At 42.1% G+C, this 14,825-nt stretch overlaps 1 protein-coding gene and 1 pseudogene across 50 annotated transcripts in view; one reads left to right on the forward strand and one right to left on the reverse strand.

The window, feature by feature from the left end:
* The window catches only part of Chd6 (chromodomain helicase DNA binding protein 6), a 172,757-nt gene that overhangs the window by 39,419 nt on the left and 118,513 nt on the right, over window positions 1-14,825 (reverse strand). For all 50 annotated transcript variants that reach the window (XR_007978049.1, XR_007978032.1, XR_007978007.1 and 47 more), the window contains exons 19-21: window positions 6,918-7,082; window positions 4,972-5,151; window positions 2,909-3,019 (exon numbers count right to left, since the gene is read on the reverse strand). Coding sequence is in view for 1 of the 50 variants with exons in the window: in XM_052184182.1 (XP_052040142.1) it covers window positions 2,909-3,019; window positions 4,972-5,151; window positions 6,918-7,082 (456 nt within the window). In the remaining 49 variants the exon portion in view is untranslated. The remainder of the gene's footprint in view (window positions 1-2,908; window positions 3,020-4,971; window positions 5,152-6,917; window positions 7,083-14,825) is intronic.
* Window positions 11,543-11,666, forward strand: LOC127686573 (uncharacterized; annotated as a pseudogene).

Consider the following 14,825-nt stretch of genomic DNA (forward strand, 5'->3'; position numbering starts at 1 on the left):
TGTATGTATGTATGTATGTATATATATAGTCTTCAAAAACATCAGAAATCCATAGAATGTGACATTTAATGTTATTTGATCATTTGACAATGAGACTTATCTGTTCCTAACAACACCTCCTTCTTGGTTCAAAGAAGAAATTGAATATCAATATAGTTGCTCCAGTTGTAGGAAGATAGCCACTGGGAAGGAAGTGCCTATTTCATCTACAGACAAAATACTTTCCAGGAAAAGGACACATTATGCGGAATAGTCAACTGATAGCTCTGCCAAGACAGAGTAGACAGCCCTTCATAATCCTGCTGTGCAAAGGTCTGTCAGATGAGCCTGGGTCAGAAGGTTGATGACAGATGTTCCAGTGTTATAAGAAATTAGGAGTCTGCCTAGGTAGTCAGCTGTCTCTACAACTGTTTACATTTAAGAAGCTATGTTTGGTGCTTCCTATATATCCTGATAATGTTTAAGTTGGTTTCAGATTTATGACAGGGTTGAATATTAGTTATAGTCTCATAACATGCTTTTCATATGGTGTAACAGGCTAAAATCTAAACAATTCAGGGATAGAATCATAATTCTTTAAGGGAGAAATGGTGGTAGAGCACTTTATTTAATTAACAACTATGATAGACTAGATGTCATTTGTATATTGCACTGTGCAATTTACATGATATGGTTTTGTTCAATTTATGTATTAAAGAAAAGTTTTCTTTCTTTCTTTCTTTCTTTCTTTCTTTCTTTCTTTCTTTCTTTCTTTCTTTCTTTCTTTCTTTCTTTCTTTCTTTCTTTCTTTCTTTCTTTTTTTATTGGAGGTGAGGTATAGGGATGGTTCTGATGCTAAGGTCTGGTCCTGTTCTCCAGTTGGTTCTTGATCTATCAGTAAAGAAGTCATGGGGCAATGACTAGGCAGAAGGAATAGGTGGGACTTCCAGGTCCCCTTAGGTAAATACAAAGAAGCAAGGAAAGGAGAGGAGAGGAGAGGAGAGGAGAGGAGAGGAGAGGAGAGGAGAGGAGAGGAGAGGAGAGGAGAGGAGAGGAGAGGAGAGGAGAGGAGAGGAGAGGAGAGGGGAGGGGGAGGGGAAGGGGGAAGGGAGAGGGAGAGGGAGAGGGAGAGGGAGGGGGAGAGTGTGTTGTGAGTTCACCATGCTTCTGAGGAAGAAAGGTAAACAGCTAAGTGAGATCTCAGATGAAGTGGCCACAGGCTGCTCACACAGGCGGGCAGTGGGGGTGTTGGTGAGGAATTAAAGGTAACTAAGCAACTAAAGTTGAAGACAGATTTACGGTGCTGAGCTACGAGTACTGGGGAGGGCATACCAGCCATGGGAGTTTAATAATGCCCAGCAATTGAGCCATTAAGGCAGGATGAAATCAAATAATTATGTGTGTCTGTGTTTTGTATCTGTGGATTCAAGGGAATCTGGGTGGGGGCTGACAGTGCAGTCTGTTCCAGGAGCTTAGGCAGGGTAGCAAATGCTACTCCCAACAGTACACCTGCTGTATCTATGATCACAGACAGGACAAGCAGAGGAAACTCTCAGGGACTTGCTCAAGCTGTTGTTTCTTAGACCCCAGCACTGTCACCACTGTCTGTTATTTCTGCTGTCATTCTAGCAAGCAAAGCCCCATGTGCCCAATGTGGCAGTCTTCTCTTGCCAGGAAAGACTGGAGTGAGAAGCCCAGCTGTTTTGCCCAGCATGCAGAGAGCAGTCTGAGCTGGGGAGACAGGACAGGTGAGAGGATTCCATTTGCTCAGCAACTTTCTGATGAAAGTACATGCTGATACAGCCATTATCTGCCTCCTTTAGATATTATCTACTAAACTTTTGCTAAAAGGCAAAATTCCTAGCTTAGGAATCTTACTTCTGTGGCTTCACTGGACATACTAATTGCTCCTTCTCTAGCCCAGTATAGTCTTCTCCTTACGCCTTCTTTATACACTTCTTCCAACACTTGTCAATGCAGCCCAGGCGGCCAATTTTTAGTGTTACTGTGCTTCAGTGACCCAGTGTCGTACTGTGGAGTGCTCCGGTTGCTTTGTGCTGCCTTTAGGGTAGGAGATATACACCAACCCACCCAACTGTCCTGCCCACAGACTGGCTCCTTGATGGAATTCGAGTAGACAATTATAGAAGCCCAGAATCCTCTTAAAGGAGGAGAAACAACATTTCTATTTGGAGAAAAAGAAGCTAGGTTAAGGAAACATCAATGATTATGCTAACTACAACAGAATAGTTATGCACATTTTGCTCTTGACTTAGCTAGATTATAATAAGAAATTGTCTTCCAGGTCTGTGGCCCATAGAGCTCAACCTACACTTAAGAAAACAGGAAGGAAGACTGTGCATTCATCCTGAAGTGAGGCACTGGGGTCAGGGAGGAAGGAAGAAGAACTAACATTTTATAGGTATCTCATAGCTAGCCAGGCAGCACTGCCAATCATATTCACAATGTGACCATGACTCTGATGTTGGGGTGTCAATATCTCCTTTCCCACTTGTCTGTGTAAGCTCAGGAGGGTTGCATAAAGACACAGTCTAGTTTTATTCTGGCACCCATGGACTCTTCTGTGTACAAAAAATGGGGAAAACCTGAGACACTATTTAAAACAAACAAACAAACAAACAAACAAAAAGAACATAAAAGCCAAAGCCAACCAGTATTTCCTTTTTCCCCCTTACAATTGCAAGAGGTAAGGGAGCTTGTAGAGAAGTATTGACCCAATTACAAGTCCCATCTCTAACAGCATTTACCTAACTCCTTGGGTACCCAGCAGACTACATATCCCATTAGCCACTGTAACATTCTGATTTTACTTAAGAATCAAGACTCCTGAGTAAACAGTGGCCTGAGCTATGTAAGCATGGCCCATGCAATCCCAGTGAAGTGCTCAGTGGAAAAGAATATGCTGTACCTTTTCATTATTTGCTTCAGTGTCTAGTTCAGCTATTTTAGCCCATTTCTGCCAAAAATTAGGATCATCCAAGGAAATATCTGTTCTGTTTCCTGAAGCCACGAAACTAGCCTGTGAAAGAAAAGTTAACAAGTTCTGTTTGAGCAGAATACAAAACAAATACCAAAACTAATTTCAAATGCACCAGAAATACAAAAGCCTTCCATGTCAAAACTAAAAACCAAAACAGCACTTCGAAAATCCTAAATCTTAAAACAGTTATTTTGAAATCAAAATCTCAATTTTCAGGTTTATTTTCTTGAAACTTAAAAACTTCAAAGTAAAGAGACAACCCCTTTAGACAATAGCAATATATTACCTGATGTCTAGTATGATATAAAAATAGCATTTATTTGCTTGTTTTTTGGATACAAAGTATAACCAAGTACACTTAAGCTGGCCTTAAATGTGCAATACTCTTGCTTTACCAGCATACGGGAAGCTGGAATTAAACTTACTATGCAGTCTAGTCTTGCCTAGATTTTGTGATCCTTAGCCTCTCAAGTATTGGGACAAGAGTCATGCACTGTGATTCTTGACTAAAATGGTGTATAAAAGGTTATCTCCCCCCCTCCAATTAAGACAGGGCCCCATGCACCTCAGGCGGCCTTTGGGCTCATTATATAGCTAAGGATGGTAACCTTGAATTTCTTGCCCTCCTGCTTCCATCTCTTCCACCGCTGGTACTGGATTACAGATGTACTAAGCTCAGTTTTATGCAGTGCCAGAAACTGAATGCAGGGCTTAGGGCATGCCAGGCAGGGACTCTACTAACTGAATGAGATTTCCAGCTACCAGGTCTTAAAGGGTTCAACTTAAAAAGATTTTTTTTTTTTTTTAACTTTTAGTTTTATAGTAAGTAAGTAAGTAAGTAAGTAAGTAAGTAAGTAAGTAAGTAAGTAAATAAGTAAGTAAGCAAGCAAGCAAGCAAGCAAGCAAGCAAGCAAGCATCTGCTATAAAAATGGCACTGGAGTGGAGGACAAGGCCTAGTAGTATACAACTGTAATCCCAGAACCTGGGAGGCAGGGAAGAAGGTAAATCTCCATGAGTTCTAAACAAGCAAGAGCTACACAAAGTCCATGTCTGAAAATAAAAAAATCCCCAAACCCAAACCCCAAACCAATGAACAACAACAGCAATAAAAAAACCCAAAGGAGGCACTGGGCTGGGTAAAGGCCCAGTGGGTAGAGTAGGTGCTCTGCAAGGGTGGAGACTGCAGTTTGAACTTGTATGATTGAATTGGCAGGAGTGGCAGCCATCTCCCCCTCCACTTAGGAGGCAGACATAGGGGATTAATTATACTGAATCACTGAGTCCCAAGTTTAGGGGGAGATCCTCCCTCAATATAATCAAAGTGGAGAATAATCCAAGTAGACATCTAATGTCATGCATGTGCACATGTGCATGCATGACACACATGTTAAAAGAATGGTACTGGGCCAGGATGAGGTGTTGAATGAGATACAGTTTACTTATATTCCTTCTACCATCACAAAATGCTCTCCTGAACAAATCTTGACATGAGATAGAAGACTGATCACAACAGGTCTCAAAAGTGCCCATGGGAACCAGCAGAGCCAGCAGCCACGGCAACCTGTGGATAAATCTGCAGAGGTCTAAAAGAGTGACCGGAACAACAGAGGAAAGTGATCCTCATTCAAGTGGCTAGGAATCTTTTGAAAACCGCATTCCTGTGAAATGAAAGTCCCTGACTGAACTTGAGGAATGGAATGTGCAGTTGATGTCTACTCTGACAGTGTTAAAAAAAAACTTTACAAAATCATGAAGATCATCAAGGGTTCTGGAGCAGTTTTTGTAAAGAGTATACAGAAAAAAGAACAGACTACTGTCTACCTGCATGTGCCACTAGCTTCTCTTTGCTACAGTCCGTGTCTCTAAGTGTCTCTATCATCAAGAGATTGTACTTGGAGGAACAGAAGCTGCATCAATGAGCTAAAAGAACAGTGCTCCCTTCCCTTCCCAAATGACCACAGGGTGTGGGGGTTGGGGGCGGATCACCTACCTTGGCAAAGGTGGACCCCTTCCCTTCTGACTGGATGGTGATGGTGTGGGTTCTTCTCTGCAGAATCTGGTCTATGTCTTCTTCACAGAACTTGGAGCCTTCGTCCTCCTCATCCATTAAAGCGCCATAGGCACCTTTCCGGAGTAAATCCTCCACCTCCATTTTTGAGAGCTGCTGTACCTGGGCAGGTCACCAAAGTGGAAGATGTACAGGAAAAAAACGCCTCAAATATGGCCCTTGTGATTCAGGATATAACTGCTCTACTAACTGCACACATCGGGAAGACAAGCCAGATGAAGGGGCCCTGGCTACTTTGCAGGGCAGCCAGGGAGGCAATTTTCTACAGGGAGTCCTGAAACAAAGCCTAACACATGGGTCAAAGGCCTAACATTCTTCAGGACACTGGTTATCATCAAATGTCGTAAGCTATTAAAACTATGCACCACTGGAGAGGATATACTTGACATCTTATTTTAATGTTTTAGTTTGAGTTTATATCTTTAAAACTTCCAGATGTACCACACGAGCTGAGAAAAAATGATTTATTCATTATTAAATAAGTACATTTATATTGGAAATGATGTCACCCCTTAACTAAAAAGAGGAGCCTGTGCCAAGTGTGATCTTCCAACCACTTGTTGAAAACAGGAAATGGAGTTCAAAACATCCTTTCCTGGTTCTAATTAACAATCTGGTTCTCGTTATTTCAATCACAAGAGGGAATTCCACGGCTCCCAGGATGGGCAATTTGGAGAATGATGGTTAGCAATACATGCATAGCTAAGGGTACAGAACATCTGCACTAAGATCTTCGCTCTATTTCTGATGCTCTAAGGCCAATGATGAAGAACTTCGATATGCTGTTCTGTACTTGATAGCAATTTAAGAATTTTAGCAGTAATTCTTAACCCTCTCCAATCCAGATCAAAAATATTTGTTGTCTTTGTTAGGAGGCTGGGTCGTAATGTGTAGGTGGGTCTTGAAAATTCACTGAGGCTTGCCTTGATCACCTGACTATCCTGCCTCCAGTTCCCATGTGTTGGGATTATAAGCATGTGTTACTATGCCCAGCTAGACAAAGAGGTTAATTGTCATACTTCAAGCTAATTTGTTCATTTATTAGTCATTGATCATCACACAATGAACACCTTTGAAATACTGTACACTGTTAGAGTCACAGGGACACTGCCTCCATCACACCATCCAGAAGGTCAAAGTCAAGCTGGAGAGATGGCTTAGTGGTCAAGAGCACTTGCTGCTCTCACAGAGGCGTGGCTCCCAGCACCCACATGACAGATAACAACTATGTAACTCCAGTTCCAGGGAATGGGACACCCTTTCCTGGAATCTGCAGCTACCAAGGTACACACATGGTACACATACATACATGCAGGCAAGCACTCATACACATAAAATAAAAGTAAGTAAATCTTAATAAGATAAAAGCAGCTCAAAGTCTGGTGTGTGAGATGAGTCAAAGTAACAAATCCATTATAAAAGTGTTAGGACACACACACACACACACACACACACACACACACACACACACACACACACACACACACATACACACACACGTTAAACTTACCAGTTCTGATGGAAGTGGTTAAACTTTATTTAAATGTTATTGCATACTGAGCAGCCCTAGCACACCATGGCTCCAAGACTGCCTTTATCCATTTAGAAAATGCAGGGACTGCTTCCAGATAGTATTCTATTATGGGGGATTACCTAACTATGCTATGGAGGACTGAGTCAAAATGATGAAAGGGAATCCAGAAACAGCTTTCAGAAGGACCCTGATAAGTGTTCCTTCTTGGTTTACTTTTGACTTGGTTTACAGACTCACTATCTATCCCAAACTGGCCTGACTCAGAACAATCTGCCTGGTGCTGGGATCAAAGGCACAAGCTCTTCAGTGCTCTGGGCAGGTGCAATGTACTCACTCCATTGGTGCTGGCCTTTCTGTTGATGTCCTGAAGAATAGCCTTGTCCAGGCCCAGCTTCAGGCTGGCCTTGTCAAACATTTCCCGCTCATAGGAGTTTCGAGTGATTAGGCGATATACCTTTACGGCTTTGCTCTGGCCTATACGATGACACCGTGCCTGAGCCTGGGAAGAAGGGTCACACACATTTTGTCACCATATATATACACTCACATTTCACACAGATATAATGACAGAAGCCGCTGTGGGGTGAGTGGTCAACTTTCACAGCTGGTGTCTTGTCATGTTGGGAGTTACTCCTTCTTTACCAACAGGTTCACAGAGTACTGGGCAGAGAGGCAAAGCAATGGGAAGGACATAGCCATCCTCTCCCCCTGGCTCATGGTGCAGGTATCTTGGGTGGTGAGGCTCATCTCAGGATGCTGCGCTACCTCTGTGAATGCTTCAGAGGCAGGCGAACTGCTTCTCTTCTATTTTTAAATTGCAAACACTGACAAAACCAGAGAAAAGTATAATAATCCTTGAGGACAATCTTGCTTCCTTCCTACCATTCTCCATAATGGTGACACAGCAAATCCTAAAAATGCCTCTAATTCTTATGTATTTTAATACAGACTTCTAAAGGTGTATACCACACCATCACTTCTGTACTTAAAAATCAATTCTGTTCTTTTCTGCCTGCAGCGCTGGAGACTGAACAAGGTCTTACACATTTGAGGCAAGTGTTCTACCTCTAAGCTATGTGCCTCCACAAACAAAACAATTCTCGCTGCCAACCAGCCTTCCAACCTTCCCTCTCAGCGGTTATTGTGCTGGTCCTCTGTTTTCCCGCCTTGCTTACTGTATTTGTGCTATGTCCCTGAGTGGGTGATTTTGCCCCTTTTACTTCCTCTAAACTGGAGTTACAGCTTGCAACTTTATTAGATCTGACTTTTGGACAGGTATATCACAGATGAGCTTTCAAAGCCCATTAACAAGCACATGTTTGTCTGTTTGTTATGAAATAGAAGACCACTGTATACATGTATTTCTTTATTATGGGTTACGATTGTCTTCATTAATATTTTTGGTTGCCCTAATATACCATTATGAGGGTATATTACTAAAGAAATTATTAAAGAAAAGTTAAACATTTGATTCCTAATGAAAACCTCATAAGGTTTTTATTATTAGTTCTTTAAGGAACACATGAAGCCATATAATACAGTTATGTTTTACTGCACTTAGTTGTTATTGTTATTACTGTTGAAATATGGCCTAAGGAAGTCTCCTCAGATTGACCCCTGAGCTCTTTTGACATGGTCCAGAAGACTATGGGGAGAGACTCTATAGAATGACTTTCTGGTGTTAGAATAGAGGCATCAGTATGATTCAATGATTAGGGGTGCATGTGTGTACACATATATGTCCAAAAAACCCACAAATAGCTGTGTGTGTGTCTGTATATTGTATCAAAGACCAATAGTCTTCAGTGGTTACCTTGCTTATAACATATTCCACGGTTCTTTTTGTCTGGCCTGTATAAAGCTAGATTCACTTATTTAAAAAGGATTCTTGTTGTTTTGGTTTTTTCTTCAACAAGAAATGCCCACCCCCCCTGGAAAGCAAGCAGAGAAGGGTGTCCTAGACACTGACCATGAGGCCTGGCCATGCCATCTAGTGAAGTCTGCAGGTGCCCTTGCAGACTTGAGTGCGTTCTTGATCTGACTAAAGTGAACGTGAGCAGGGAGAATGTGTCCTGGCTCTCAGGAGTGAAGACAGTGGGAAGAAAATGACAGCCTCAGATCCCTGCATCTGTCCCATGGTCTTACCACAATCCCAGCACCCAAAAGAGAATAAACAAAGCAGTAAAATCACAGCTCACATGCCAGGCTGTGAAAAGGAAGCTACTATTCCCCTGGACATGAGTCTGAATGACTGGGGTGGAGGTGGGAGTGAGGGAGGTCTAAGCAGCGAGTCGAAGTTTGCCTATCAGGTGATCACCCGGGTTAGAATCAGATCCCTCCCCTATCTCTATGGCTGAAAATGACACCAGAATCCTTTCTCAGTGCTCAAATGGCATGAAAACAGAAGCCTGCCAAGCAGAGACCAATTTCATGTTGTATTAGTTTATCTTGGTTGCCAACCTGATTACATCTAGAATCACCTAAATAACACTAGGCATGCTTGTAAGATGTTTTCTTAATGGGATCATTTGAGGAGGAAGACCTCATCTGGGCTACACCTTCAGGTGGCATCCCACTTAGAAGGACACGGAAGAAAAGAGCTTTTGCTTACTCCTGCTCTCAAGTTCATTTCCCCTGTAACCAAGTCAGTATCAAATTCAACTTCTGAGAACCAGAAGCTGTCCAGGAAAGTTTCCCAACTCCAGGGCCCAGTGAGATGGCACTCAACCACCAGTTCTCAGCTGTTCTGCTGTCACAACCTTTTAACATGACTCTACTAACTCTGTTCCTTTAGACAATCCTGATTAATATGCATGGTTGTCTGTCAATTAGTCTCAGGAAAATAATACTATAGCAACCCACAGCACTAAATACTAAAAACAACGTAAATTTTTTGTTTTGGTTTTGTTTTGTTTTTTCTAGACAGGATTTTTCTATTTAACAGAGCCCTGGTTGTCATAGAACTTACTCTGTAGACCATGCTGGCCTTGAACTCAGAGATCCACCTGCCTTTGTCTCCTGAGTGAGTGCTGGGATTAAAGGCCTATGCCACTATGACCAGGCCTGTAAGTACTTTTTAATGAGAATTGTTTTTTTCCAGTTGTGTGTGTGTGTATGCACACACACACACACACAAAAGCAAATACATTTGGAGAGTGTCAGAGTGTCTCATTTTACTGTAGTTCTTGAGACATGTTCTCAGAGAACACAAGCCAGGCAAATTGGCTAGACTGGCTAGCTGGCCATCAAGCTGCAGGTACTGAGATTATATAAAGCCTGGCCTATTAAAGTGAATTCTGGGTCACTGACTCAGGTCTTCATGCTTGCACAGTAAGCACTTTACCACCTGAGATCGTCACCTTTTTGTGTCCTCTAATCACTCAGGGCTATGTACCCTGTTAGATACACACAAAATACATTTGGCGATACGCTTGGAGGTAGACTTGTATGCAGTACGGCTGCTGGCAATCCTGAAATGACTGAGCAAGTAAGTAAATATTCTGGGATGACAGTTACTCTTGTCACTTCTTAGAGAACAAAGTTGTGAATAGGAAAGAGATGAAGTTTAGAATAAACTATATTATTAGAAAGGATAGAAGGAATCAAGTGGTGACTAGTGTGTATATGTACCTCTAAATGTATGCAGTTATAGAAAATATGAATGCATGTTTGTATTTTACATATGTATTTCTAGACCTATAGATACATATAAATACATATACACATGTATATTTTTTTGTTTCTCTAACTACAAACTCTAGCTATTTACACTTTGAAAGCCTAGAAGCAGTGCCATCCTATACTTACCAACTCTTAGATCTTGGCTTTCAAATACAATTCAACACAGACAAAACATATTAGAGAAGTGGCTAATATATAGAGCTGAAGTTATACTCTTATATTCTCTCTCTCTCTCTCTCTCTCTCTCTGTGTGTGACACACACACACACACACACACACACACACACAGAAACACATGACATAAATCTGAAACAAACCACTGTTCTCCATGAAAAGAGAATAATTCTTGAGTCGGTGCAGCCACACATAGTTCTAATTCTAGCTACTTTAAGTTCAAGGCCAACCTAGGCAAGTAAGTAAGGCAAGGCAGTAAGATCCAGACTCAAAAAAGAATTAAAAAGTGCTGGTAATGTAGTCATCAGCAAACACATGCTTAGTGTGCAAGCATAGTATCATCACATATCACACACACACACACACACACACACACACACACACACACACACACACAATTGTAACACCATCTTGAATACTGAAACAAAAACACTAATGAATTACAATCCACCGAACTAAAGAGCCATGCGTGCATACTGACATAAATCAGAGAAAAAGGAAAAACCTCTGGAGTAGTAAGTCAACTAATAAATGTGTGTCAAACCGCACTGTCAGAATATCAGCAGTCTGTAAGCATCAAGTGACACCTGGTTCAAGTAAAGATAACTAACAGAACTAAACCACAAATGAAACTTTGGCAAGAAACAAGCACAGTCTCGGTGTATTTCTCTAAGACTACTTAAAATTTCAAAGAAGCAGGGAAATGTGATCAAAGGGCACCTGATCAGACAAATGAAGACCATGTTTCTGTGATTCTGGTATTTGAGAAGGATGTATCAGATCAGTAGGGACCAAATCTAAACTCACTCCTGAGCAAGCAGACAGTCTGCATTAGAAGCAGCCTACAGGTCAGCCAACTACCACTCAGCAAAAACTTCAAAGAAAAAGAAAAGCTAAGAGATGACCCAGATTAAAAGAGGCTAAAGAGCAAATGTAATGTCGATCCTGGATTTGATCTTGAGAGCTACAAAAGAGTAGGAAAGAAATGAAATGATACTATTTCAATATGGACTCACTACTACTATGAACTCCACTATTTTTATACAAGAGTAGGACCTTGTACATATGGAACAGAGACCCGAGTGTTTAGAAAGTAAAGGGTCTCCTGCCTCTGTAGGTGTTGAAGGTGTGGCTGCTGTGTCACATGTGCATCTGTTGGTGCCAAGGACGAGAGAAGCCATGTCTAAGCTTCATGTTCTGACATCTGAATAATTAGTAGCCTAACATTCCCTGAAAAAAGTGAGCCTGACATGTCTGCTGCTAGGCAGGCCTGGACCAGCTCCCAGGACAGGGAGTCATCTGGAGACTAGAAGAACCCTGCCTGGGGCCATGGGCCCCTGATGGACTGAACTGAGACAGGGGACTCTTTCAAGGGGCCACTTAGGTGGGCCAGGCAAGGAGGGAGCCTGAGAAGACTGCCAGACAGATGTCATGAGGCCCAGACAAGGAGCTAGCCTGAGATGACCACTAGTCTTGCACTGTGGGTTAGACCATACCCAAGATGACCCCTGCCCAGTACCATAATGCATAACTGGGGCAAAGCACTTCTGAGACCACTCCCGAGACAACCACAGACATGCAGAGATTCTGAGTACCACTAAGAGGAGCAAGTGGTGGAGAGATGGAAGAGAAAGAGAAACAGAAGGACGTGGGCACAATGAAAAGTGGCAGAACTGGAGACTGGAGGGTCACGAGGAACAGCCAGATGTGAGTAGTTGGTGACGCTATGTAGGACCATGGTGGGGTCCTAGCCTGTGCTGCTATGGAGATAGAGGAGCACATTTGGGTTGGTGGCTCTGCAGTAGCAGGGACTGTCACCACCAAAGGCCAGGCAGATGTCCCTGGGCTGGGCTACCACCAAGAATCAAATGGATGTCTGAGGGCTGTGCAGAACTGGCCCCAACCCCTAACCTGGGCATCATGGGAAAGCTGGCGCCGGGGGCATGAATGCAGGAGAGCTGACCCTGCCCATTTCGGGGCTGGTTCTACAGATCCAAAACTATAGGATCTCCACAACACAGGACAATAAGAGAATATCTGAGAGGAATCCCAGCAAGGTTCCTGTACTGATAGACTAGCAGAAGCCAGAGGCCTGGTACCTGACAAACAAGTTATTGCAATGGACATCTGCAAGCAAAGAAATGTGGACAAAAGGGTGTACTGTGGGATACACTTGATCCTCCATTGCTTCCACAATAACATTTTTTTTCTCTGTTGGGGGGTGAGGATGTAAGGGTGGAAGGTGGAGATGAGGGGACAGGGAGACGAGTGGGATTAGGGTGCATGATGTGAAATTCAGAAACAACCAACAAAAAGTTAAAAAAGAAGGTAAAAGAGTCTACAGCCCCTGATTTATTCTCAATTTAAATGTATGTCTATGTACATACTCAGAGAACAAGACTGAAAAAAAGGGCAAATATGATAAAGTAAACAGAAAAATACAAATGTAGTTGGTGAAATCTAGATAAAAGTATATCAGAAGTGAAAAATAAAACTATAGCAAACAAAAAATGCATAAATGATTTATATTTAAAATTTGCTTGCTGGGGGCTATGCTGTCTCCCTAATATACAGAGAGACCCAACTGCTCATTTTGTTTTTGAATTTTAAGAACTGACTTTGCAGCAGAGTGTGGCACCACATACACATACCTAAGCCCAGCTCCTGGGATGCAGAAACAGGGGCATTATGAGTTCAAAGCCAATCTTTGCTCCACAGGGAAGTTGAAGCCAGTCTGGGGTATATGAGACTTTGTAACGAAAACCAACCAAACAGCCTGGCATGGAAGAAAAGAACTAAACTAAGAATCTTTGGAAAAGAATGTTTTTGTTGATATACTGTAGATTAGTGATCTGTTTTAGTAAATTTATTTTTACAAAATGTTGGTCAATACTCTTGACACCACTTGATTTTTATGCTGGATCTGACTGAATAAATATGCTGCTGTGATATGGCCAAGCTGTGTCTGCCAGAGAACGAAGGTAAGACTACGACTAGCCCCGCAAGAGGCAGGCGTCAGAGTCCTCCCTCTGGACGGTGTCTGCAGCCTGAACAGTGTGCAGCCTGACAGTTGTGTACACGCACATCTATTTCCCAGGTCCGCCTGCCCAGAGGGCCGAGCAAAGGGCCTACCCAGGAGCCGGAGCAGGCTTCCGGAGCGGGCTTTCTGTTTTTATTTATTTACTTATTTGAGACAAGTCTCATGTAACCTAGGTTGGTGTCAATCCTGATTTGTGGATCAAGGCCAACCTTGAACTCCTGATTTTCTATTCCCTCCTCCCAAGTGCCAAGAATTAGAGGTGAACGGCATTATATCTTGCTTCAGATCCTGACCACTAAACACTTTCCTCAAATAAAAAGAATAGGTACCTGTGGAGAAAGAGCAATTCCAAGACCTTGTCAGAAAAAATGTTAACATGTATCTGAATATTTTATCCAAAAAAAAGTGAAAAAGCACTTAGATGATATGAGCGGGATATGAAGACCATTAGGACAAAGAGTGAGGATCGTGGATTATAAAATAAAACAGACAGCTGTACCAACACATGCCTGTGGTCCTAGCTATTCACAAGGCTGAAGCATGATTCTCTGAGTCTAGGAGCTGTAGGTCAGCCTGGCTGATGTAGCAAGACCCTAGTATAAACAATCACTAACAAAATACAAACCATAAATATCCATGATTCCCTAACTAAAGAAAAGGGACAAAATAATTATTATTCCAATTCAAAAATATAGAATGATGGATACAAAATTTAGCCTCAGCCAAAGACTATGGTAATACTACTGACCAAGGGCAAGTCTGTTGGTGGATGGTAACAGCAATGGGGAAAGTATGAGAAACTGGATCTGTAAGATCCCAAAATAATCTCCTCATAAGATACCTAACTAATTTTTTAAAAGTAAAAATTATTTTAAATTGAGAGGCTTGGGAGGCAACAACATAACCAAGTTCAAAATTTCCTCACAAGTGAAACCCTGTGCTCCAGCAGGGAGAACTGAGTAGGGCGCTATGATTTCTATGATAGCCCTGATGCAATGAATAACTTTACGTCTAAGAAAAATATTGGGCAAATACAAACCAACACATCAAGAGACAATCTAAAAAGCTGTCAGTACTGTTTAAAGTGTCATGGTCACTGAGGTAAGGACAGACAAAGGCACTGACTGTAACACCCTGAAGGATCTGAGGAGGCACGACTTCTGATGGAATGTGATTCTGGGCCAGAAAAGTTTCCCACACATGGGATTCATGTGAGTCCATCAGTAACCCTGTATCTGTGTTAATCTCCTGGCTCCAGTAACTCATTATATTACGGCTAGTAAGATGTTAATTAATACCACAGAAAGTAAGGTGGAAGGAAGGTAAACTGAAACTAAGCATTTTGAC

Source organism: Apodemus sylvaticus, chromosome 5 (assembly GCF_947179515.1).
Source record: "Apodemus sylvaticus chromosome 5, mApoSyl1.1, whole genome shotgun sequence".
Lineage (NCBI taxonomy): Eukaryota > Metazoa > Chordata > Mammalia > Rodentia > Muridae > Apodemus > Apodemus sylvaticus.